The sequence below is a fragment of the Gekko japonicus genome, unplaced genomic scaffold (genome assembly GCF_001447785.1).
Source record: "Gekko japonicus isolate JY-2015 unplaced genomic scaffold, Gekko_japonicus_V1.1 scaffold256, whole genome shotgun sequence".
Taxonomy (NCBI): domain Eukaryota; kingdom Metazoa; phylum Chordata; class Lepidosauria; order Squamata; family Gekkonidae; genus Gekko; species Gekko japonicus.
This window is the reverse complement of record NW_015161412.1, coordinates 502,573-529,605: the sequence shown is the minus strand read 5'-3', so window position 1 is coordinate 529,605 and position 27,033 is coordinate 502,573. Positions and strand designations below refer to the sequence as shown.

Sequence of the window (27,033 nt, the reverse complement as noted above, 5' to 3'; positions counted from 1 at the left end):
GCCTTGGTACACGTTTTAGATTTCTCAGTGATACATCTACCAGCCTTACCCTAAGTATGTTTTCTCGGGGAGTTTAATAGGACTCCTTCGTCAATGCTTTTATTTGTACACAGTTCCCCCCCCCAGCTCGCTCGACCCTCCTCAGCCGCATTGCGCGCTTCCCACAGCCGACGCCATTTTGGTTCGAGAGGGAAAAAACCGGCAAGCGCCGCTACCAGGAAAAGGAAATGTGACGGTCGCGGGGAGCGAATGGAGGCGCGGGCTGTACCATTAGCGCATCTGAGAGGAGGGTAAGACTTTGAGGAGGAGCAGCACATCCGCTCATTGAGGCGATTAAGTTTATGCTTCACCGCGTACAGCGTGAATGACGCAAAAGGTGAGAGGCAGAAGAAAACAAAAACCTTATTTTGTTCTTTCTTTCCCCTCCCGCACGTTTTGATTAATGGTTCCTCCCGACTTAGTAGCTCTTAGGTCCGCCGCTTGTATTTTTTTTTGGTAGTACCCTTGGCTGAGAGGTGGGCTGCGTTTGGGGATGCGGGTCTAGGCCTTGACAGGTAAGGATTATAGGGAGAAAAGAGCAAACGAAATCGAAGAGGGGTAGGGGTAGGGGCGGCGGCAGCAATATAGCTAAGGGTTTTTTTAAAACGTGAAATCGGCCTTCAGTGTTAAATACATGAAGCCAAAGCAAGAGTTATGCTGGATCCGAGGCGTGCAATTAATCCAGTATCCCGGTAGCCGACCAAATGCCTCAGGAAGCTCATAAAACTCCTCAGTTACTGGTTTTTGAAGGTCCACTATTTCTGAATATGGATGCCCTATTTAGCCATTGGGTCATCTTTAGTCTCCATGAATTGGTCACGTGAAGCCGTCTACACAGGCAGTCCGCCAGTCTGTCAAGGTCAATATTGTCTGCTCTGATTGGCAGCGGCTGTTAAGTGTTTTTCAGGTAGAGGACGTTCCATCGCCTACTGCCTGATATTTTCAATTGGAAATGTTGGGGGTTGAACCTGAGATATTCTGTATGCCAAGTTGCTGTACACTAAAGTTCGTTCCCCAAGGCCTGTTATCTAAACCCTACACTTTCTAAATTCCATGATGTAGCAGGAAATGACCCCTGATGTACCCTAATAAATGGGAGTCTTGTAGCACAAGTTCTTATTGCAGTGTAAACTTTTGTGGACTAGAGCTCACTTTGTCAGGTATATGTCGTAGAGGAGACATTACATGCAACTGGTGATATGGGATCTATGGTGTAAAAACTACTGCTAAAATAAAATATTGGTTGTCTTTAAGGTCTGATGAGACTCCTGTAAAAGCCTAATTTGGTTGCTTTTTCAGAATCTGTATTGTGAAACAGTTGATGCAGATTAACTTGGTTTTATAATCGCACTTTAGATTTGCTTTATTTCCAGCTTTCTTTTCTACCCATATATGCCAATCTCGCTCTTCATTCTGGTTTAATGTTCTATCCTGTGCAACATTGTTGTTGTTAGCCATTCAGTCGTGTTCGATTCATGGTGATTCTATGGGCCAGCTCTCTCCACATTTTCCAATCTTATACTGTTTCTTTGAGTTGTTCCATGCTCAGGCTGATGTCAACTTTTATGATGTCTAGCCATTGTGTTCCTTTGTGGCCAGGTTTCCTTTTGCTACTATAAGGAAGGCCGAGCGCCGAAGAATAGATTCTTTTGAACTATGGTGCTGGAGGAGACTCTTGAGAGTCCCTTGGACTGCAAGAAGAACAAATCAGTCAATCCTCAAAGAAATCAACCCTGACTGTTCCCTGGAAGGCCAGATAATGAAACTGAAGCTCAAATACTTTGGCCACCAAATGAGAAGGGAGCACTCACTGGAGAAGACCCTGATGCTTGGAAAGATTGAAGGTCAAAGAAGACGGGGACGGCAAAGGATGAGATGGTTAGACAGTGTCATCGATGCAACGAACATGAAGTTGAGCCACCTTCAGAGGACGGCAGAAGACCGGAAGGCCTGGAGAGAGCTCGTCCATGGGGTCGCGAAGAGTCGGACTCGACTGTGCGACTGAACAACAACAACAATTCTGCATAAGATAGGACTATGTGAGATTTCTGTAAGGACCCAGGTGCTTCTCATTAGTGTTTAGCAGGCAGTTGGCATTAAATATGTTCTAGTCGTGTTCTCTGTATTTGAAGGAACCATTGATTATTCTAATTTAAACCTTAAATGTTATTCACCATAGTAGTAGTGTTTATTGTTACGGTCAGTAACCAGAGTTTTTAAACAACAAACAATTAACAATATACCTGAATACACAGTCCATAGAATTGTATGGAATGACTGTACATAATATGGTAGCTGTATTTCAGCCTGGAAGCAGGGAGGAAATAAAATGTACCCTGCTAGCATTCTTTAAATACTTCATGAGTCCAAAGCAGTGGTAAAAGTATTTTGGGGTAACTAAACCATGTCATATCATCATCTTGTTCTTACTAATACGTTGTCTGTTTTGTTTTGCTGTTTAGCCAATGTAAATTTCTACACAGCATCCAGTCTGTGCTTTATCCTACAACACCTGGTACGTATCAGAGGCAGAGCTAACATACTTTTCTCGTGGCTTGTATTTATTGTTTTAAGTTGTCATACAGCCTTTCAGAAAATGGTCATTAGTACTTTAGAAGAAGAAGAAAAGAGATTGGATTTATACCCTGCCCTTCACTACCCAAAGGTGTCTCAGAGCGGCTTACAAACTCCTTTCCCTTCCCCTCCCCTCAACAGACACCCTGTGAGGTGGGTGGGGCTGAGAGAACTCTGACACAAACTGCTCTTTTTTCAAGGACAGCTGTGCCAGAGCTTGTGACTGACCCAAGGTCATATCAGCAGGTGCAAGTGGAGGAGTGGGGAATCAAACCCGGTTCTCCCAGATTAGAGGCCGCACACTTAACCACTATACCAAACTGGCTCTCTTTACGGGTTATGGTTCTCTTGGTGTTGCCCCTGAATTCCCTGTTTTATTTATGTATTTAGACTCTGTATATTTAAAATATCAACCTGAATTCACTGCAGCAGTGCAGCCCTGTAACTTTGTAGAAATAATATTTCCCCATTAGTTGAAAAATCTGATAATGTAATTATTTTAGATGTTGCTGAGCTTTTTTGATCCATGTGATAATACTATGGTCTAGAGAAAATTTGCCTGTTGTTTCTTAAAACATCTCCATTAAGTGTGTGCTCTGATCATCTTCTGAATGTGCAGAGAGTGTGGCTCTCTTATTAGGGCATACAGTATAAAACTATTTCAGTTGGCATTATGAAGCGGTTCATATAAATACGACTTCTTCAGCAAACAGAAAGTTTTGACAAAAGTATCCTTTTAAGGTAGAAGTTCATAATATAGTTGATTTGATTTTGAACTACATGTGGACACCTAACGGAGGGTTGCTGTTACAGCTGTTACATGTGTGAGTTACCTTATACACTTGCCCCACAAATTGCTTTCAGTGCAGAAATATTTTTAATGTCTAGAGGCCAACCCCAATCTGTTTTCTCAGAAATAAATCCCATTGAATTCACTGGGGTTTACACCCATGTGCATGGGATTGAAGGCATAAAGGCATCTTGAATGTTAAGGACGTTTTCTCCAATAGTGAATACAGTACTGCTGAGTAACTAATTTTGAAGGGCTCATAATTTTCGCCTGTTAGGCTTGAAGGACCAGTTACATTAGCTGTACTAATTGGGTTGGATCCTGTAGAAAAGATCCATGCGTACAAAGTGGAGGAAGTGTGATTTTTGCTGATTCCTCCTTTTCATAGCAGCTCTCCATCTGCCCCCTTATGCTGCTCCTGGGGGGGGGGTGTCTTCCATCTTTCAGGAGCAGCATTTGGGGAGGCATTTCAGGCTGCTATGGGAATGGAAGCTAAGGAAGTATTGCCTCTGTGCACAGACTTAAACTTTGTGCAAGCCAAGACCTGGCAAAGGGCTCTTTAATCTCTTCCTGCAGTGTGAACAGCGCTGTGGAAGATGGAGGCCTTCCTTTAGGTATTTCAGCTGCTCATTATTTTCTTTATGATGGGAGTATGCCTTCTATTGACCTCTCAGTGGGACAGGAAATGGCTGAGGGCATCATGGTACCAATTCATGGGAAAGGGAGTGATGCTTGTGACTGGCAGCTGCTAGAGCAGGAATCTCCAACATGGTGCCCATAGATGTGTTTTTGTGTCCATTTCTTCCTTCCTCCAAAGCATATTTTTCCTAAAGCAAAAGCCAGTCCTGGCTTGCCGTCACCTCATTGGAGCAGGATGTGCACAGAGTAGCCCAAGAGGCAACCACTGAAAAACAGCTGCCTCCATCTTAGGAAGATACTTTGTTTGAAACCTCTCTACATATTGTGATTAGCCTTAGGCTCAATAGAAGTCATTTTGTGACTGGCTGGGCCCTGCCCCCATATCCACTATTTTGTGGTGACTCCCACTAACTGTTCTCAGAATTCTAAAAGTGCCCACAGGCTCAACAGTATTGGGGATCCCCTACACTGCAGGGTGCGTTTCCTCCTCAGGTTCCAATTGCCTAAGCCTAGCATATAGTTTACCATAGTTCTGTTCATTGGGTGCCTTATTGAAAGCTACAGGAATTTGTTTAGAGTCTGCTATAGATCTTCTGTGCTCAGATGCCCAAGTATTCAGAACACTTGCAGCCCAAACCTGCAATGATTAATTTGGTAAGTCCAGTTTTGCTCAATGGGACCTATTCCCAAGTAAATACATTTAAAACCAGAGTTTTGGGAAAAGGAGCTTTATGATCGCAAGAGATTCTAGTCCAGAGCTGGGCAAATTATGGTTTGGAGCCAATCTGGTCCATGAGCGATTTTTATCCACCCCTCAAATTGCTTAACAATGGTCAGGGACATTAGCTCTGTCCCAAAAGAACTTCAAGGACTAACCACCATTAAGAGCTACTGACAGCAGCAGAGTGGAAAAGAAGACCCCACATCCAGTTCTTCAGCAACACTGGAAGCAGGAAGAGCTGCTGAAGCGGGTGGAGACTCAGAGGTGGCCTTTTGGCCAACATTTTCCCCACCCCTTCTTAGTTATTTAATCATAAGTTTTCTGCATGATGGAAATTACAAGTGACTGAATCCTTTTGTATGCATGCAAGGGCTTTTGTTTGAAGCAGCCTTTTAAAATATTTATTAATTTCTCCGATCCTCTTTTCTCTTAGTAATTATGGTGAATGTCATCCATTTTGTGCGAGAATGGTGGCCCGTGACCTTGGTCCCCATAGGCTTTATGGTGGGATGGTACTTTGACAGAAAGAATGACGAGAAGCTGACAACTTTCAGGAACAAGAGCAAATTGTTTCAAAGGTTAGTTACCTGGGATAGCCTCATAGCTGAACAAACAATACTATTTGCAGCTATCTTTGAAATAAAGAACTACTACTTTCTGATACATAGAATATATATCATTCTGGGTTAAGGCTGCCAAATCCCCCTGGGGGGCGGATTCCCCCCCCCGCTTTGGAGGCCCAATTTCCGCCCCCACGGAATCGGGCCCTGGGGGAAACCCCACCCCCGCGTGCACGTCACTTCCCTGTGACGTCATGACGCCGGGCACACTGGGGGCGGGGCACAGCCATTTGAGGGGAGCGAACCCAAAGTCCCCCGCCGGCAGGTAAGTCCGGACTTGGCAACCCTATTCTGGGTGTGTGTGGGTGTTGTAGGGGGTAGTGATTTGAATGCTGGGCTTTGCAGAAACTGAACTTCTGATCCTCCCTCTGCCTTCACGTTCACTGGGTGACCATTTCTGACTGTCAGCCTAACCTGCCTGACAGGGTTGTTGTGAGGATAAAATGGAGAAGGGAAGAGTCATGTATGCCCTCTTATGCCCCTTGGAGGAAGGAAGATGTAAAAATATAGATGGACAGGAAAGGGTGAATTTAACTCAGAAGACTATTATATCTACCAAAGTATGGCTGCAGAAGTTGGACTATAAGGAAGGCTGAGCGCTGAATAATAGATTCTTTTAAACTATGTTGCTGGAGAAGACTCTTGAGAGTCCCTTGGACTGCAAGGAGATCAAATCAGTCAATCCTAAAAGAAATCAACCCTGACTGTTCCCTGGAAGGCCAGATCCTGAAGTTGAAGCTCAAATACTTTGGCCACCAAATGAGAAGGGAGAACTCACTGGAGAAGACCCTGATGCTGGGAAAGATTGAAGGTCAAAGAAAACGGGGACGGCAAAGGATGAGATGGTTAGACAGTGTCATCGATGCAACGAACATGAAATTGAGCAAGCTTCTGAGGACAGCGGAAGACAGGAGGGCCTGGCGTGATTTGGTCCATGGGGTCGCGAAGAGTCGGACTCAATTGTGCGACTGAACAACAACAACCATGTGCATGCCAATATGGTATAATGAACAGTTTATATTAGAGAAAGGTTGAGAGCGAGCAATGGGCTTGAGTTCACCTAGCAAACTTCTATAGGAAAGTGAGGATTTGAACCTGGGTCTCCTATATCCTAAGGAGCTGCGGTGGCTCAAGTGGTTAAGACGCTGAACTGCAGGCTGTGGAAGGTCAGTAGTTCAGCAGTTCAAGACCCGGGTTACCGCATGACGGAGTGAGCTCCCGTCTCGGGCTCCAGCTCCTGCCAACCTAGCAGTTCGAAAGCAAGAAATTGCAAGTAGATAAATAGGTACCACTTCGGTGGGAAGGTAACAGCGTTCCGTGCGCCTTAGTATTTAGTCATGCTGGCCATATGACCACAGAAATGTCTTCAGACAGCGCTGGCTCTTCGGCTTTGAAACGGAGATGAGCACCGCAACCCTAGAGTCGGACTCAACTGCCTTTCAAGCAAGGGAACCTTTACCTTTACTCCTACATCCTAGGCTGACACTCTTAACTCCTATGCCATACTGATTACAGAAAGCCCAAGAACAGTATTTTTTAACCATTCAGAGGCATTCTTAACTCATATAAGTTCTGAATTATGAATTGCTTTGAATGTTGTTGGGCAAATAAGTATAGAAGTTTATAAATAAGAGCTGGTCTCTACATGCGTTACCAAATTCCTAAACAGAGCAAGCCTGAAATTATAAACTGTGAGTTGATCCAGTGGAAATCACTACTGGGGACCATTTTTGTCAGTTCTGCCTTCCCTACCACAGTAGACCTGTAACTTTGTGATTTTTTTATTTTTTCACAGGGAATTGAAACCTGGTGAAGAAGTTACATGGAGATAATGAATGACAGACTTATAAAGCCGTGCAATTAAACCTGTTTATTAACATAGTGATGTCTTTGCATCATCAAATAAACAAGAACTTCCCCCCCTTTTTTCTTCCTAGTGTAGAACTATTAGGTGACATTCCAGCCACAGTTAGCCACTTTATTCCAGTGAGGGTGTGATGAGCACATACAAAACTTTCCCAATGAAGCCAAAGGGACTTAAAACAAGCAAGACTGAGGTTTACTTCTGCCACTTTTATCTTCTCTTTCTTGCTCTCAGCCTTGTTTTGCTGTTGCTTTGAGTTCATGAATGGTCTCAGCACAAGTGACACTCAAAACTTCTGGAAAAATAGGTTTTAAATATTCACTTTTGTGACGTGCTGAAGAATTGCAGACTAAACCTAATCAGAAAGACTGGTCAAGTTGACCTTCATATTTATATGAATAAAAAGTACACTTTTTTCTGTGATAACTTTAATTACAATACTCTTCTATGTATCTTTCTAACAGTACTCCAGCTGGTCTCTATGGAAAGACTAAACAACTGCTGTACTGTGGGAAATAGGATTGAATTTAGTTCTGCATTCTCTGCAATTAGGCTTTTGCCAAAGAGAGGTGATACCCACGGCCAACTGGGGACCTGAAAGGTCCAGCTTTCCTTGCTGATACATACATGGTTAGTTTTTAGTGGCTTGTAATTTCTCTTCACAAATTCTGTAATTGGTTTATTTTATTTAAAACATCTCTGTGTCCGCCAGCATGGCATAGTGGTTAAGAGCAGTGGGCTCTGATCTGGAGAACGGGGTTTGATTCCCCATTCCTCTGCCTGAAGCTTGCTGGCTGACCTTGGGCCAGTCACAATTCTCTCAGCCCTACCTACCTCACAAAGGGCCTGTTGTGGGGAGAGGAAGGGAAGGAGATTGCAAACCACTTTGAGACTCCTTAAGGTAGAGTAAAGCAATGTATAAAAACCAACTCTTCTTTTTTCTCCTGAGCATCACAGGATGGCCTTTGTTTGGGACACTTCAGCAATCTTTACTACTCTTCCCTCTCAACTCCCATTTTCTTCATGCATCTCTTCAGCATCTTTTTAAAGCATGAGTCTGACATTCAGCATGGTACTTTAGAATCAGCAGACAAAATTAAGTATACTAGTATGCATTGCTTACCACAGAATTTAAGCACCTCCAGTTGTTTAGGGTGGGGTTGCAGGGTGCTCGCTTCTGACAGGAGAGTTCCACTGATGGGCATACCTTCCCACCGTTGCTCTCTGGACCAATGGGAGAAAGGTCTTGAGGCAGAAATGACGGCATGCATGGCTTCAACATCCCACTGAAAGCCCGGATGTGATGTAAGGATGTTGGGTGATGCTTTGACAGTCATGGCCAGAATTTTGCATGATGCACTTATATCACCTGGGTTCACACATCATTTTTGCCTCTGATGCTGCTCTTAAAGTTCTGCCTTTAATGCCAACAGTTTCTCTACAGGCACTTCTTTCCTTCCAGAGGCAGCTGCCTTTAGGCTTGCGAGCAGGGGTCATTTCGTAGAAAAAGAGCTGCAGGAGCTCATTATCATAACTTATTAGCATATGCCACATCCCCTGACATCACCGGAAGTGTGCACCAGCCCCTCTGACAGGCAGAAGCACCTGGGATCCATTCTTTCCCCCCTCTCCCTTCCCTTCGCCTCTAAGTCGGACGAAGGAAAAGGGGAGGGGAAGGATCTCAGGCACTTCTGCCTGACAGAGGTGCTGGCGTGCCCACAGCCAGCCTGGGTGAATTATAGAATCATAGACTCATAGAGTGGGAAAGGACCTCCAGGGTCATCTAGTCCAACCCCTTTCACAATGCAGGAAATTCATCAGTACCCCCCACACAACCCAGTGACCCCTGTTCCACGTCCAGAATATTATTTTAAAAACCTCCAGGATCACTGGGGGCCAAACTGGCCTGGAGAAAAATTGCTTCCTGGCCCCAAAGTGGCGATCAGCATTTCCCTGGGCGTGTAAGAAAGGGTCACAAGAACTAAGCACTGATGCAACCCTTCCTGCTCTACCTCTCGTGATTTGCCTAAGTTCACACAATCGGCATTATGATCCTTTTAAAGTTGAAAGCATGATATAAAGTTACACGCGAGAGGTGGAATTTGCCCCTACGACTCCAAGGCCACCAGGGAGGCAAGGGAACGTTTTTGCCCCGCCGCTCCCCCCCGCGTGGGCGTCGCAGCCGCCGCCGAGAACAGCGGCAGCGGCCATAACTTTTTAAAGAGCCTCTCCCGAGAGCTAGGGGAGCCAGAATGACCTCTCGCGACATCACATGCGAGAGGTGGATTTGCCCCTACGAGTCCAAGGCCACCACCCCGGGGTTCAGGGAGGAAAGGGAACGTTTCACCCCGCCCCCGCGCGGGCATTGCAGCTGCCACCGAGAACAGCAACAGCGGCATAACTTTTTAAAGAGCCCCTCCCGAGAGCTGGGGGAGCCAGAATGACTTGCTGCTCGGACATCACATGTGAGAGGTGGAATTTGCCCCTACGAGTCCAAGGCCACCACCCCGAGGCTCAGGGAGGCAGGAGAACGTTTCACCCCGCCCCTCGCGGGCGTCACAGCTGCCGCCGAGAACAGCAGTAGCGGTCATAAGTTTTTAAAGAGCCCCTCCCAAGAGCTGGGAGAGCCAGAATGACCTTTTGCGCGAGAGGTGGAATTTGTCCCTATGAGTCCAAGGCCACCACCTCCCCCCCCCACGGGAGTCCAAGGAACTCCCCCCCATGGTTGCCCAACTGATATCTCGTGGGAACAGGGGGTGGGGCTTATGTGCCCACCCCCTGGGCTCCTGACTGGCGGAGTGGTGCTCTGGTGCGCTCCGGCAGGAACCGAGGCCTGCTTGCAAGCCTTTTTTCTGTGTTATTTAGACATCATCCCACCCAGCAATCTGGAACCTGTGTGCACCTGAATCCTTTATATGTTGCTGCAGAGGTAAATTCCATTGTGTTCACACATTAAGGAGATGTGTGGAGAATTGCACCCTTAGCTGATTCTGACTGGCGCTTATTTCTTCTATGGTTTGACATAGGTCTGGCTGTATGAACTCATTACTTAGTCAGCTGGCGAATCCACTGGCTTCTGCTGCAATGGGAACTGCAACAGTTATATGCAAGCTTGTGCTAGGAGAATCAGGAGGCGAAAGTAATTCCAGAGGGGTAGTCCTATTCGTTGTCGCAAAAATTAAATAGAGTTGTGTGTAACTTTGAAGTCTGTTTATTGCAGCATAAACCTTTGGGGATTAGGGCCCATGTCAGAGGCAATGATGCTGTGGGCGAGGTTGGAGGAGGCACACCAAGCTCAAGGGTCCTGAAATGCAGAAAGTATACAGTAAATAATTATGTAAAATAAAAATCTAAGGAAAAATGCAGTGGCTGGACGAGGGGAGAAAGGATATATATTTTTTGCCATACATAGATATATGAGATGGTTTCAAAGTTTACTCTGAAACTTTGATTATTTTTGGCAGACACTTGAGCCTGTTTTAGTGGTGGTGATAGTTGAGCACTTGGCCTCCTACCTCTAGGGGGCAGGCTGTCATCCAATTAGCGCTATGGTGATAGGCTGATGTAAGGATGCTTCTGGCGGTGCTTTCAAGGGGCTGGATAGTTCTCTAGTCGTACTTCTGGTTGTCGATTAAAGTTGGTAGGCTTCTCAATGTAAGGGTTAGGTAGCACGTATACAGTAAATAAGTAAAAAGGATAAGCAAGGAGACGTAGAGCAGGGGGCCATGCCTCATCTCAAAATACAAATACTACGTAAATTTTACTTTCATCTTTTCTGGAACATTTCCGGTGTTTTCTTTCGTATTTTAAAAACGTGTGTGCAATGTTTGTGTACCTGTGTTATAGTAGTCTCTGACTCTTGTGACTGACCCCTACTGGGGGCCTGGAGAATATTCAGGGAGGTGGCTGAAAAAAGCTTGCTCCCGCCTCCCTACTGCTGGTATTCTAAGATCTCCCGTGCAAGTACTTGCTAGAGTCGATCCCGCTTAGCTTCACGAGATCTGAGGAAATTGGGCTTGCCTGGGCTATTCAGGTCAGGGCTATTTCTTGTGCTTTCAGATCCCCTTCATCAGTGAATTTGCTTTTTTAAAATTAGGCCTCCTTTGGAATTGATTTCTTTGTAACGCCCCCCCTCCCTTTCCTGTTGTGTGTGTGTCGGCCCGATGCTGGATTCAATCGATCAATCAAGTTCTTGGTTAAGCTTTATTCTCACAACAAGCAGAAATTCAACAGATGGAACTGCAGTGATAAAAATTTTCTGGCTGAATTTTTACTCATCATTTGGATTTTGGAAGCAGCAGTACAACTTACATGTGAAAGTTCGAGTCCAGGGGCACCTTTGTTCTTCTGCTGCTTCAAACCAACACGGCTACCCACCTGAATCTATCTTTCTTTGAGAGAGCATTCCTATGCATGCAAAAGTAGAAAATAAAGTACGCAGGCAGGGGCGGGCGAACACCGGCGTGAAGAGGCACTCCGTTGTTTCGCAGCGGAGGAGAAGAGGAGGCTAAAAAGAAGGCGTCCAATCGAAACCGGAGGTAAAGGTTGTGTGAACGGCTTAGCGTTTTATCTCTAGGCGTGTCGTTTGTTGAACTCACAGAAGGGGGGGGGACCAAGCGTCACGGGACAAAGCGGTAGCCGTGGTGATTGGCTGCGGTGGGTCATGTGGCAAAGAGGGTTTTGATTGGCTGGATCGTGGTCATGTGGCGGAGAGGCTAGTGGTGGTGGGAGACAAATAAACATGGAGGCCATCTTTCACGAGAGGGTAAGTGAGCGCATTGGAGGCTACCACTGTAGTGAGGATGTTGGGGGGCTGTTGAAGTCAAGCTGTCTAAGCGCGGGCCTGCCTGTGGAGCCAGGGAGGTCGGGGAGGAGACGGGTGGAAGGCAGGCAGACAGGCAGGAAGAGGAAGCTGGGTGTTTCGCTGGCTCCAGCCTCCTCTGGCAACTCAGGCACAGCGCTAAAAGGCCGCCTCGGAAGCTCATGAGTAGTGAAGGCGGAACAGTCAAAGGAGAAGTACTACTGTCCCTCACGGCACAGAATTAAGTCGCGCCATTCGCCGCTAATAGATGGGGAGGTGGCCATTGGGAGTAGGACCAACTTTGGTCTGACTTTGGCTGTTGGCTGCAGGTGCTAAATAGGGAACCTTCGCGTACAGGGACAGCATACCTGCAACTACCCGGTGTTGTGGTCAAACTGCGAGCAAGGACTGTTGCCTTCATGTCTTGCTTGTGGTCTTCTTGAGAGCACCTGGGTGGCCACTGTTGGAGAGAGGATGCTGGCCTCAGTGGCCCGTCTGATTCCTGAGGTGGCTCTTGTGTCCCTAATTACTGTTCTGAACCCAGGTATGTACATTGGTGAAGGGAGCCACCAAAGGAATTAGATGTTTGAGGGAAGTAAAGTGGTACCTTATGGGGAAAACAGACTATGTGCCGTGATTTATGACAATAATATTTTTCTTTGTATGGTAGCATTCTCGAGATAATTTAATAGATATTAGTTATTTGTTCTTTGACACTCTCTAAAGTGTGCCAGCCAGATTTCAGTTTGTGCACAAGGAGCTATCCCCCCCCTTTCTTCTAGCATGTGCTGAAGGGGGGGGGGTTCTGTAAGCAGTGAATTACAAGTGAAGGAAGTGGGGACTGAGTGGTTTAAGAGTGCATGTGGTTTAAGAAGGATATATCCTTCAGATGCCAAATATTTCGTCCCTCTTCTCTGATACTACAGTTCCCCTGAAATGTGTGGATCTTTGTCCTTTATGAATCAACATGTTTGCATGCCAACCACTAAGTTATTTTACTGCACTGTTAATATTACCGGCTTAGTAAGTTCTTATAAAAACTTGCATATGTGTGTCCTAAATTGGTGCTTTGTTTAATGTCAGAGTTGAATATAATACAGCTTGTTTTGGATGCAGGTTTATTTTCAGTCTTTTTTGTGTGTGAGACCACTATATGATAAAGTAGCTGTATGTTTATCCCTGAGGTGCCAGCACTGTATTATTAAACACCTAAACACCTGCTATTTTAAAATTTGGTCACTCCTGTCCTATTTTTCAAGTTCGTATCCTGCCCTTAGTCATGGAACATGTGTAGCAGACTTGGTTATCCTTACGAACAGCCTTCTGAGAGCGATTACATTGAATTGTCATACCAAGGCCAGATGGTGAATGTCAGAGTTGAGAGAGCATTTTAAATGAGGATTCTTGGAGGAGTGTAGTACGTATGACATGCAGAGACATTGTATGAGTAGTATCTGATCTGAGCAAGCATCAAACTAGGTTACTCTTAATAGCCCTTCTTCCAGCCCTGGAGCTCCATGAATAGAACCATAAATCGGCTCCCTGCTTAGGCTTTAAGAGATCTTTGTTATAATGGCATTATAGTAAATAGTGGTTTGGAATTACAACATGAGTGGAAAGCACATGGGGTCACTGATTTCTACATTTGTATCTTGCCCTTCCTCTAAGGAAGTCAGGGTGATGTACATTGTTCATTTATAGTTTGCCTTTCTCACTGGGACTCAAAGTGGATCACAAGTATGATTTTTTAAAAAAACTTTGTCTATCAATAAATGGATTACAAGACATGATAACATTTTAATCTAACCAGAAAGCTTCCTAATAAGATACAATAATGCAGTTGGGCTGGAGTTGTTGAAGAGATGAAAAAAGAAAACAAGAACATGGCATGCAACTATATCTGTTTAAGGCAACAAGACAATCAGTGTAGGAAAAGCTTTATCCTTAATAAAAGTCACTTCCTGAGCTGCAGTTTGCTCTTCACAACAACTGTGAGAGCTTAGTTAGGCTGAGTGAGAGAGACTAGTACATAGGCTACCAGTGAGTTTTGTAGTAGAGTGGGGATTTGAATCCAGTTGTCCCAGTGCCTTGTCGGACACTATGCTCACTCTCACTGGACTTTTCCTGTTCTGTCCCTCCTACTTTCTTTCTGTTCAAGGGTCTAGTGTTTTGTGTGTGTGTGTAAAGTGTCATCAAGTCACAGGCAACTTATAGTGACCCCTGTAGGGCAGGGATGTCAAACCTACGCCCTGTGGGCCAGAGCTGGCCTGCCCTGGGCTGTGATCCAGCCTGCGAGTGGGGCTCTCTTCTCTTCGCTCCCTCCCCTGACTGTACTCACCCTTCTGAAGAGCTCAAGCTGCCTCTGAGTGCAGGGAGCAGAGGGCGGGGCTGCCTCTGGTTGCAGGGGCCGCTGAACTTCCCAACTTGCTCAGCCTTTCAGTGAGCTCCGCCTCCCAACCACTGCTCCTGGCCTCCATCCTCCTCCTCACAGGTAGGGGCCACGGGGTGTCCTTCCTCTGTGATCCCTTGTGCTTCTTGATGTTTTATTTTAAAAATTTGTACATTGTTGTAACTGATCTTGTGCTGGTCACGAACCGTAAGAATAAATTTGATTTGATTTTAAAAATTGTACTGCCAAATCCCAGTATTCCCCCACCTTTCCATTTTAGGCAGACAACTTTTAAAAGCGGGGAGAAGTTTTGGGGACAACCACAGTTAAAATATAGAGTTCTACAAACTTGAGGAACTCCAGTTTTGCAGAAAAATATTTTAACACCCCCCCTCCTAATGTGGGGCTCCAGTGGAATATCTCTGCTACCTGGGCATTACATTTTACGACACACATGGCCTGGCCTGACCAAAGTCCCATTTATGTCAGATCCGGCTCTCATAACAAATAAGTTCGACACCCTTGCCCCCATAGGGTTTTCAGGGGAAGAGACTTTCAGAGGTGGTTTGCCATTGCCTGCCTCTGGTTAGCAACCCTGGACTTCCTTGGTGGTCTCCCATCGAAGTACAACCCCGGGCAGACCCTCCATAGCTTCTGAGATCTGAGGAGATCAGGCTTGCCTGGACCACCCAGATCAAGGTGATCTAGTTGTAGCTGCAGTAATAAAGCTAAGTTTATGTGAAATTATACAAGACAGCGCTTGAGACAGTCTGCTAGTTTGAGTTCCTTTGGAGGGAGGACATGATGCAAAGGAAATATATATTTCTAGGCTCTTAAAAATATTAACAGTTACAGCTCTGCTTTCTGTTGATTAAAAAACCTTTTTAAAAAGTCTATAAATATTTTCAGTAAGTCTACATCCAGAACTATATTATGGTTTCTAATGCAAGAAAACTTTTAAATTGGACTACTTGTGATTGCGTAATGACACAAAAGTAATTTGGTGTCACAGCCCGGCATCTTCCTACACACATCCTTTCTGTCAAGGCATTATGCACACCCCATTCCTATGAGTACCCGAGACTTGAAAAATGTACTCAAAATTGCAAGGCAGGAGTTGTAACATAGCATTATGAAAATTCCATTGTAGTTGGGTACAAAGCAAGCCCTGTGTAGATAGTGTAGGGACATTTTGTAATGAATTGTTAAAAAATGCTCTGCTATTTCATGCTGGACTTACCATGGGGCTTGTCACTGGCAGTCCAAGGACTCCCTCCAGCCTACAGGGGACTCCCTTCTGTCCTCTAATGGATAGCTGAGGAGCAGGCAAGGATGTCTCTTAAAGCCAGAGGTGCGTCTCACACTTAGTGTAGAGCCGGGGGTGCAGAGGTGTTATGGAATCATTTCCTTGGGTTTTGGAGGGTCTGGCAAAAGGACAGAATAAAATAACAGTTCTGCTAATGGCTTTGCTGCTGTTTCCACTGAATAGAAATGTGTGTGTTTAAAATACGTGTGACACCAGGTACTTCTGTATTTTATATACTATGGCAAGTATATCATTAACATGCCTGTCAGTGAGAAATTTAACTGATCTTCACCAAGAAGAATAATGATTGATATTCAGGTTGCACGTTATTCCATAGCATGTCCATAGATAGTATCTTTCTATCATTAAGGAGTCATCACTGAGTAGGAGAGAGACTCCTGCAAGTGGAAAAGGTCTTCCTGTCCAGTTTATCTAGAAGACCCAGTGATATTTTTTCTTTCTTTTGGGGGGCGTATTTTTGCATTGTGAATGTGTGCATGTGTCCATGCTTGGAAGTCATGGCGACCTCTGGTGACTCCTACTAGGGCATGGAGGACATTCAGAGAAGTGGCTTAATAGCCTGCCTCTGGCCTCCCTACCCTGGTGTGCTCTGGAGGTCTCCTGTCCAAATACTTGCCAGGGTAAGCCCTGCTTAGCTTCCAGGATCTGACAAGATAGGGCTTGCCTGGGCTATCCAGGGCAGGGCGTGATTTTTTCCCCCAAACTCACAAGGGCTCTGTCTGTGTTAAGTGCCATCAAGTTGCTGCCTACTTTTGGTGACCCCTGTGTATTAATGTCCTTCAGAATGTCCTATTGTTAACAGCCTTGCTCAGATCTTACAAACTGGGGCAAAGCTTCCTTCATTCCACCTCATGTTGGTTCTTCCTCTTTTCCTGCTGCCTTCAGCTTTCCCTAGCTTTCCCAGCGACTCTTGTCTTCTCATAATGTGACCAAAATACGATAGCGTCCGTTCAGTCATTTCAGGTTCTAGGGAGAGTTCAGGCTTGATCTGATCTAGAACCTACTTATTGTCTTTTTGGTGGTCCACGGTATCAGTAAAACTCTCCTCCCAGGAAGTATTGGTAGTCCAGAATGCAACCAAAGAAGTTATTTGGACAGGTATTCAGATGCAGAGTGTGGGTGTGGAGTTCTGCTGCAGCTTGCTGAAATTGCAGGAACCCTTGTGCAATGTGTGTGTTTCACAGCCTTGAGAGATGTTTGAATGTTAAATATTTCAGTTGGGAAAAATTGAGTTCTTGAAGAAATCACAGAGTCTTTGAAATATGTCCGTTTTAGTGTCAGAAAATCTTTCTCAAGTCTGGGCAATTACACAGAAGCAATATATTTGAAACGAGCATTAGTATTTCTCTGGTTAACAGATTTGGTCTTTGAACAATTAAACTGTGATATCTCAACACTAATTGCTGATTTGGGTTTTTTTTGTGCTTCATTTTCTGTTCATCAGCAAGAAGGCTCACTATGTGCCCAGCACTGTCTGAATAATTTGCTACAGGGGGAATATTTTAGTCCTGTGGAGTTGTCTTCTATTGCACAACAACTAGATGAAGAAGAGAGGATAAGGATGGCCGAGGGAGGACTCTCCAGTGAAGAATATAGGACATTTTTACAGGTAACAGGATTTTAAAGCTATTCATGTTGTCAGACATAAGAAATGTCTCCTCTTTGGTTCTTATATTTTCTGAATGCAAATTGCTGTATAAAAGTTGATGGCTGGGGGAACAGAGAATTCTGTCCCACTCATTGCAAACTAGTGTTTGCAAAATGGAGACTTTTTGGTGCAGCACAGAGGGGGAAGCATAGACACAGAAGCCTTTTGCCCTGAATTAGTAATTGTTGGTCACAGCTGTACCCTCGGGGGGCTTGTCTTAGGATCTGCCTAGGTGCCAACACCTACTCTATATGCTGACACACACACCCCTTTAGGTGCTACTGAGTGCTATCACCTTGATTTCTCTCATTGTAATCCATTCTGATCCACACTTCCAGAATGCCCACAGGTTATATAGGGAACAGGAAAGCAATTGCTCAGCTACGTCTCCAGAGAAGTGTGCCATGCCTGGCTGAAGAAGCTTGATATACTTTAAATAAACAGAGCATTATTTTTCTCTGCATAGCAAGCCCTTATCTATTGATTGCCATTAACAACTCAACTAATTTGTTTGTACAAGCCATCATTTGAAAAACCAGTAGATTATACTTGTTGGCTTAACAACCACTGCTTATTTACCTTTACATTTAATTTCCCCAGTTGTCTTTGGGCCTTAGCTTCTGAACTCAAGGATGTCTAGTCCCTTTGTGACATCAGGGCAGCTAAGCCAATGGTAAACAGATCTGCTTGCATACCTCCCACACCAAGCCTTGCTGTGATATCAGAGCAGATCAACAGCTTGTCACTGCTCTGTGGCTCTTAGTGGGCCAGTTCAGTTGCATCCTCTTTCCTCTCTGCACGTGTTGTAATTCCTTCCTTCCTGTGTTGAAGCAATCAGTAGTAGTTTGTTGTTACATCCAAGTTGTTGAACTATAGTTTGTGCTTAACCTCCAAATTCATATTGGAAGCTATGATCAAACCAGGGTTTGGAGGGCCAAGTGCAAACTGATTTGGATGTAGTGATGTAGTGTGAAAAGGAAGGAATTGGAGCTCACTGAGGGAGGACAGAGTGCACTAATTTGAGGCTTGCTCACATTAACCAAGCTGTGACTTGCTGTTGCTCGTGAACCAAGCCAGGGAGGTGTGAAGCTGCCTATTGGTTATGTATGATACAGCAGCCTTGCTGAAACTGGCTCTGTTCGGTGCCTGAATGGATGACTGCCTGGGAACCCTTTGCACACAATTTTTAGTTCCATGAAGGAAGAAAGATGGGATCTAACATACAGTAAATAAAATGGAAAAGCAGCCCTTTAAGCGCCAATAAGCTTTTAAAACAAAAAGTACTAATTTTGTCTTTAAAACAAAAAGTGCTGCAGCCATTTCACTTTCTCAAAAATATTTGCATCCCTTTATTTTTTAAAAAAGTGCTTTCACAATACCTGGAGATCTTGCATCACTAATAAGGTCTCATCCTCTGAGAAATGTGTTCTCTAACATTTGGGTATGGAGGCTGGCACAACATGTTGCCATATTGTATTTATTTTAATGTTCCTGGTATCAGCTTTTTGACTTAAGGATTGTTTACTTTTTCAAGGGACGTACCAGGTTCTGAGTGGTAGTAATGATGACTTTCCTTGGAAGGAAGGGTGTTTCCTTGGAAGGGTGTTTCTTCTGTCAGCTGCTTGTATATCTAATTTATAATTAACATTTCCCAAACAACAGGATCGTTGATGGTAATTACTACAGTAACTGCTGTATAGTTACCTAAAATGGAGGAAGGAGAAATGTTGAGGCCTTATATGATTCTTAAGAGAACAATATTACCAAATGTGTTCCTTGGCTACATACTGTATTTGTAGTTGTAGGAATGCTATTGTGACTCATTGGAAGAAAGCAATCCAGGAGCAATCCAAAACAGTCCAGTAAGGGGAGATAACATGGCTCAGAGGCTTTGCACGGAGGTCCCCTGGCATCTCTAGTTGATCGTATCAGGTAGAATGTATTGTGAAATCCCCAACCTGAGTCCTTGGAGAGCCACTCAGAGGTTAATAGGGGCCTGGCCTTGATTTAGCAATGGGTAAGTAGTACAGGGCAGCGTATTGCATGTTTCCAACTTTAAGAGTTATTTCATTAAAAGGTTGTTGGAGTAGGTAAAATGTGTTAAGAGAAGACATGCCACATTCTGCTTTTGAATTCTTATAAACCTTTTTAGTAATATTGATAATCAGCTGTTTTTGTTTTTCATCCTGTGTTGAATAGCAGCCTTCTGGAAATATGGATGACAGCGGTTTCTTCTCTATTCAAGTAAGTATGTCCCTGAATTATCAGTTATGTTGAAGAATTCATTGCAAAGTTAAATGTAAATGTGTAATGAATTTTAGTTGGTGTCGATACAAGCCATTCAGATTTTAGAAGGAACTGTGGTAAATATAGATGTTTTAAAATATATTTTACATTACAAAAACTTACAGAGAACAAATATTTATATAGCAACTACATGGCCCACAGTTTTAAGCCCCCCAAACAGTTTGTATAGAAGTGTCAGTGTAATTGAATTACAAGAAATAGGATGTTTATATCTCTTTTTCGAAGTGATCAAAATAGCAAGGTGTTGAATGTTTCCCTTTTTTTAAACTGAAAATGCAGTTGTGTGAATCCATTTTGTTTGGGCTGATGCAGGGGAAATTTGTATTACGTTTTGTCCTTGGTAAATAGACTAGGAATAGGATTAAGCCCTTACACTTAATCTTTGTTTTTTGGTTTGCTGCAGTCAGAAAATTATAATTTTTAGTGAAAGCTTCACATTTTATATGGCCAACAGATTGGTTGTGTGTACACTGGTGTTATGCTGACACGCAAAAGTGCAGACAGCAAGGGTGTATTGCTCGGGAAATCCAGTATTGTATTACATCTTGTTGCTGTTGTTAGTTGGCTTGTCATTGTACAAGAATGAGAGGCAACATATTCGTTTAATAAGTGAATAGCTATAGCCATGGTCTCCACATACACATACCAATGCACATTTGACTGTGATGAACGCCAGAGTGCAAGCAGCAAACTGCAGAGCTGCCCTTTTTTGTAAATTACTATACCGTGCAATCCTTACACCCTCCTAAACCCATTGACCTCTGTGGGCTAAGAAGGATGTAACTCTGCTTAAGAATGCACTGGGAGAGATTCTTAGAACTGCTGATTTTGACATGTAACATATAGTTCCACTTTCTTGTAAATGGCTTTATGCTCATGTGTCAGTGTGTCTGCCTGAGATGAAGCTGAATTATATCTTTAAACAGCATGCCAAGAAGTTTATACTTCAGATTAGAAATATAATATCCCAGTTGTCCAAAAATATGCAGAAATTCCTTAGGAGCACAGAACTCCCACCAAGCCTCACTAGTTCTTTGGTACAGCACGTGTCTTGTGCAAATATTACCTGACCATGATTAGCACTTGTCTCTCTCCAGTGGCATGTTAGGAAAAAGGTGACTCTCAGTCTTGTGCTAAAATCTTTTGTGTTCATAAATGATATAATCTAGCAAATAGCTCCTCATTACCTTATCAGCTTGCAGTTCAGGCATTCAGAATAAGGTTGATGTTTTGAAGGCAAACTGATCATTGTACAGTTGCTTATAACATCAATTCAGGAGTTACATGTGCCTTTTGAGAATTTCTTGGTCAAATTGTGTATTTGTTATCCACCCTTAAATGTGTTTCTGTATGTGGTCTGCTGAATGTAGATTCATGAAGGTTTGATTTTCTGCCTCCCATTGGTTTCCCCTTAATGAAAGTTATAGTCTTTCCCCCCCCCAGTCCCAGCTTTGTGAAAGCAGTATTTGTTCTGGTTTTTTTATAGTAGCTAAAATGGTTGCATTGCTTAAATTTATAACTGACTGGTTTGTCTCATGAAAAGTGCTGTTTTTTGACAGGTTATAAGCAATGCCTTGAAAGTTTGGGGTTTAGAACTAATCCTCTTCAACAGCCCAGAGTATCAGAGGCTCGGGATCGACCCTATGTAAGACTTTCTTTTTAGCTCCCTGCTTCCATTATACAAAACAAAATAATGCAAGAGAGTGAAAAAGACCCTGTCATTTTCGTCAAAGTACCTGTTCAAAATTTACTATCTCAAGTTCTGGTTTTATCCCCTCAGCCTTTTCCTTTTCTTACTATTGAGGCCATACATGTCTGTTTGTCCTCTGAGCCTTCATGACATCTCAGTATCTGTGGCATCACAGAATGCTGATTTTGAATGGTATGTGACATCATATCTGCTTTATGACATCACCGTTTGTGTCTGTACTTATAAAGCATCTCTAGCAATAAATATATTACCAGTGAGTTCTGTCGGAATACTCTTAACCGTCACAATAGATTAAATGATCCAATACTCCATATTTAATCATAGCTGTATTTATTGAAATGGCTTTTAAAATAATGGTGACAGTAGTGATAGCAAAAACTAAAACCTTTCCAAATGAAATCTAGGATTTAATTCTGTGCATCATTTGTTTGTTTTTCTTTCAGAAATGAAAGATCTTTTATTTGTAACTATAAGGAACACTGGTTTACAGTTCGAAAGTTAGGAAAACAGGTGACATTGTCTTATTTTTCTCCTTGTTTAAAACTTGACCAAGCTTGGGAATGAGGAGCACATCGCCTTTGGGATCAGTGGGTGTTAGGGTCTGGTTTGGATCCTGTCAAATTTCCACTGAAGGATTTCCGTCCGTGAAGCATGACTTCTTTGCTTCCCATTATAGATCAAAATGCCTTCTGAGAGGCTGTTCCTGGACAATAGAATCCCTGGGAGCAGTGTTTGGAGAGGGGAAGGTTCAGAGGTCTGCTGTAGGAGGGAATTGGCAAAAATTGTCCCCCTCCCCATCTGCCGAAGTGATCAGTGAGATCCAGTCCTACATATGGGACTCTAGTTTCAGACCATTGATAGCTGCTTACAAGCAGATTTGACATACATAATGCTGGAGAGGGGGCCAATTTCTAGAACACAACTCCAAGGGTTATGCAGTCTGGACAACTTAAAAATGTGCTCCACATCTCCTCAGTGAGGGATGTCCGATGGGATGGATTTCAAGAGTGAACAGGTTGGTCCTTTTGAGCTCCTAGTTTAGGTTGGGCAATGAAATTTTAATGTCAGAATTAACATCTACTTCTGGATTGGGCTTTATCATGGCAATCTGAAAATGCTACATCTTTCAACTATTAAGAGCAAATACGAATCCAGACAGCTTGTGATCTATCAGGTTTTTTTTCTTTTTACATTATAAATAAACAGGTTGCTTACCTGTAACTGGTGATCTTCGAGTGGTTATCTGTGCATTCACACCCATGGGATCTAGTGCGCACACGCTGGATCGATCGGTGCTGTAGCAAGCTCTTTTGACGGATTTTCGCGCCCAGTCCCTCGAGCATGCGCAGGGACCCCACCGCACATGCCCAGAGGGGTGGGCGCGGACATCCCGCCAGTTCCTTCAAACCGCCGCAAATCAACCCCTATGGAAAATGTAGAAGCTGACAGCAGCGGGGAAGGCGGGCGGGTGGTGTGAATGCACAGATGACCACTCGAAGATCACCAGTTACAGGTAAGCAACCTGTCCCATGCTGGTATTGGTGTTCGTACGGACGTCTATGGCGTAGTGCCTGATGAAGGTGTTAGGCGTGGCCCACGTAGCGGCTTTGCAAATTCCGTCAGTGGCACTCCCTGGAGGAAGGCAGTGGAAGTTGTGACAGTCTTTGTAGAATGAGCCCTGATAGGGCCAGGCAATGGCTGTTTGGCGATCAGGTAACATAGACAGATGAGACCCACAATCCACTTTGACAGGCGCTGAGCCGTGATGCGAGTGCCCAGCTGTGCTGACGCGTAAGAGACAAACAGTTGCGAGTCTCGTCTAGTTGGGTGTGTTCTAGTGAGGTAGAACAGGAGAGCCTGCTTCACATCTAAAGTGTGTAATAGTTTGTCTTCTGGTGATGTTGGATTTGGGAAAAATTTAGGGAGGAAGACCTCTGCCTGCAGGTGGAACTCCACCTTCGGCAGGAAGGAGATGTCCGGGACGAGGTGGACTCCGTCCGGCAAAAACGACAGGTAAGGTGTATCGTGCCGGAAAGCCAATATTTCTCCCACTCGTCTAGCCGATGTGACAGCAATTAAAAAGGCCGTTTTCCATGCTAGAAGTTTGAGGTTGCATGTTGCAAGCGGCTCAAAGGGCTTCCTCGTGAGCTGGCGGAGAACTAGAGGAAGGTCCCAGGGAGTGACTGGAGTTTTGACAGGAGGATAGAGATGCAATAAACCTTTTAAAAAACGTTTTGAAATCGGATGGGAAAACAAAGTGCATCCATCAACTGGAACGGTAGGCTGAAAGAGCGGCCAAATAAACTCTCAATGATGAATGGGAAAGTCCCAAGTCAGCTAGGGAGAGGAGGAATGGGAAAACTCTTTCGAGACCCACTGAGGTGGCTCGAGGGGCGTCATCACCTAGGGAAGAACAGAACCTTCGCCATTTATAATTGTAGGACGTCGGCACAATAGGTTTCCTGGAATTCAAGAGAATGTTCGCTACGCGGGTGGAGAAGTCGGTGTTATTCTCCATGCTGTCAGTTTCGATTGTGGTATGTCGTGATGTAGGAGGGGGGAGTCGGAGAGGAGGAGGAGGTCCTGAGCCGGAGGGAATTGATGGTATATCCCTTCTGATAACTCGAGGACTGTTGAAAACCAAGGTTGTCTCGGCCACCATGGGGTTATTAAGATGCAGTCTGCGGTGTCTCTGAGTATTTTGCGGACCACTCTCGGAAGTAGAGGTAAGGGAGGGAACAGGTAAAGAAGTCCCGTGGACCAAGGGTAAAGGAGACCGTCTCCCAGAGATTGTGGGTCCCTGCCTCCTCGACTTTTTGTTGTTTTTGGTGGCAAAGACTTGGGAAGAGTGGGAGGAGAGGTATGTTGGGTTCATCTCCCATTCGTGAAGGCTGAGTCCTGCTTAACTTAGATGGTCTGCCACTTTCATGTGTCCGGGAATGTGAGTGACTGCGAGGAAAATGTTGTTGGCAATGCAAAGCTCCCACAACTGGATGGCAAGGTTGCAGAGGCGTAGGGAAACAGTGCCTCCCTGTCTGTTGACATAAGATAGCACCGTGATGTTGTCCGTGAGGACCGTGACACATTTCCCCTTGATTAAAGGTAGGAAGCTGGTGACAGCGTGTTGTATAGCCAGGAGTTCTAGGATGTTTGTGTCGCTTCCTCATCTCCGCGTCCCATTTGTCCCCAACGGAAAGGCCCATGGAGTGTGCACCCCATCCTGTCAGGGAAGCATCCATCATTATGGTGACGGAGGGTGGAAGGGTGCTCCCTGGAGGATATTCGAAGGGACAGTCCACCAAAGTAACGAGTCCCATATGCTGGGAAGAGGGGATAGAAGGACGATGTGTGTGTGATTCGACAGACTGTAGTCGCGGATAAACCAGAGCTGTAAAGGACACATTTTGAGTCTGGCAGAGACGAGAACCGACGTAGTTGCAGCCATCAAGCCAAGCAGCCTCTGAATTTGGAAGGCAGTGACGGAGGGTTGGGTACGGATGACGGTGGCTAAGGAAATTATATTTGCTGCCCTGTCGTGGGGCAGGTAAGCCATGCATGTCTTGGAATCCAGTATAGCACCAATGTACTGTATTCTCTGGACCAGACGCAATTGAGCTGTATACTGGTAATGCTGTTGACCAATCGCAAAGCGTAGGTATTGGCGGTGGGAGGGGTGGATGGTAAGGTGGAAGTACGCATCTTGGAGGTCGAGGGTAGCCATCCAGACATGTCTCTGAAACAATGGCATGATCTGTTGTAGGGACACCATGCGAAAGCGGTATTAGGTCACAAAACGGTTCATTTCCCTTAGATCTAATATGGGTCGAATGCCTCCATCCCACTTCAGAACTGTAAGAACATAAGAACATAAGAGATGGCAATGTTGGATCAGGCCAAAGGCCCATCCAGTCCAACACTCTGTATCACACAGTGGCCAGAAATACCAATGCCATCAGGAGGTCCACCAGTGGGGCCAGGACATTAGAAGCCCTCCCACTGTTGACCCCCCCCAAGCACCAAGATGACAGATCACTTGCCCCAGAGTCCCTATCTATACCTTGTGGCTAATAGCCACTGATGGACCTCTGCTCCATATGCTTATCTAATTCCCTTTGAAGCCATCCATGCTTAGCCGCCACCACTTCCTGTGGCAGTGAAGTATCGGGAATAAAAACCCCGTCCCGTGGAGGTGTGGTGGTACATGATCGATGGCTCCCTTCTGCAGAAGGACGGACACCTCGAGGAGAGGTGGGGAAGGGGGCGTGGAGACGACGACAGGAGTATTGGGGTTCTGGTGGAACTGGATTTGGTAACCTTGGGTCAAGATGGACAGCACCCACTCGTCCAAGGTGATGTGACGCCAAGTTTGAAGAAAAGGTGACAGACGGGTTTGAGCTGACTTGGTGACTGGGAAGTCAAAAACCCTGCTTGGAGGGTTTGGTCTGTTTGGTGCAGGAAGATTGTTGCCCGGAACCGAATCTTGGTTTCTGGAAGGCAGATTTTTGGCCTCCCGAAGATGTTCGCAGTCTCCATTGTGTGTCCGGAGACTGATGACTTGGTGTACGCCTCTGCCAGGATCTTGACCAGGTGCGGGGACGGTACAGTTGCCTCGCAGAGGACGACACTCCTAGAGCTCGAGAAGCTTTTTATGCTTTTATCTAATTTTTGTAAAGTAGAATCAGTAGTGGCATTGAAAAGTCCCAGTCCATCAAATGGAAGGTCTTCCACATAAGATCTAGTATCCATGGGCAGATTAGTATTGCGGAGCCAAGAAAGTCTCCTAAGAGCTATTGCAGAGGCCATCGTTCTGGAGGATGCCTCAAGGACATGCTTAGTAGTGTTGAGCTGTTGTTTTGCCAACACCATGCCTTCCTTTTGGATGACTCTGGCTGCCTGGAGTTTGTCTTCTGGGAGGTGGGTCAGAAGTTCGGAGAACCGTTCCCAGAGAGTATATTGATACCTATTCATGCAGGCCAGGTAGTTAGTGGCCTTGACTCCAAATGCTCCTGTGGAGTAGAAGCGTCTGCCAAAGGCATCCAATTTCTTACCTTCCTTGTCAGAAGGTGCGGAGTGTGTCCTCTTGGATTTAGAGGAAGATGTTATCACCATCGAATTTGGCTGAGGGTGCAAAAATAGGAATTCGGCATCTGCCTCTTGGACCCTAGACATGTGGTCCAGTCGTCTCGTGGACACTGGGGCTGACGAGGGTTTTAGCCATGGTGCCTTTGCTGCCTGCAAAAGGACTGAAGACATGGGCAGTGCCAAGGTGGAAGAGGTATCAAGCTGGACTATATCAAAAACGGCATCTGTTGCCTGCGGATGTTGCTGGACGACAGAGAGGCCTAAAGAGTGAGCCATTCTTTTGACTAAATCTGTGTATGACGTAAGGTTGTTGGATGGGGATATGGGTAGGTCGTCAGCGACAACCTGGTTGGGAGATTTATGGTCAGGAGAGGTACGAGCCTTAGATGCTTCCGTATCCGAGTCTTCTTCCATGGAGTCAGAGGAGTCTTGGTGTGGTATATGGACCGAAGTGTCCTCTTGACAAGCTATAGGTTTTGGTGGAACGACAGGGTTTGGAGTGACCTTATGGTTGGGAGGAC

The 27,033-nt window shown here is 45.0% G+C and overlaps 2 protein-coding genes across 3 annotated transcripts in view; both read left to right on the top strand.

The window, feature by feature from the left end:
• Positions 1-259: 259 nt before the first annotated feature.
• On the top strand, positions 260-7,326 carry NDUFB1 (NADH:ubiquinone oxidoreductase subunit B1). Of its 2 annotated transcripts, none has more exons than XM_015427231.1 (4): positions 260-376; positions 2,502-2,554; positions 5,197-5,341; positions 7,179-7,326. In XM_015427231.1, exons 3-4 carry the CDS (start codon positions 5,202-5,204, stop codon positions 7,213-7,215), a joined length of 177 nt encoding a protein of 58 aa, XP_015282717.1. In that variant the 5' UTR covers positions 260-376; positions 2,502-2,554; positions 5,197-5,201; the 3' UTR covers positions 7,216-7,326. The 2 variants fall into 2 exon arrangements, with proteins under 2 accessions (XP_015282717.1, XP_015282710.1); XM_015427224.1 differs by lacking the exon at positions 260-376 and adding an exon at positions 459-554.
• Positions 7,327-11,971: 4,645 nt separating this feature from the next.
• Positions 11,972-27,033, top strand: part of ATXN3 (ataxin 3) — a 27,706-nt gene continuing 12,644 nt past the window's right edge. Inside the window, exons 1-5 of the mRNA XM_015427184.1 lie at positions 11,972-12,012; positions 17,209-17,373; positions 19,612-19,656; positions 21,279-21,364; positions 21,874-21,940. Of these exons, the coding sequence (XP_015282670.1) occupies positions 11,989-12,012; positions 17,209-17,373; positions 19,612-19,656; positions 21,279-21,364; positions 21,874-21,940 (387 nt within the window). The 5' untranslated portion in view covers positions 11,972-11,988. The remainder of the gene's footprint in view (positions 12,013-17,208; positions 17,374-19,611; positions 19,657-21,278; positions 21,365-21,873; positions 21,941-27,033) is intronic.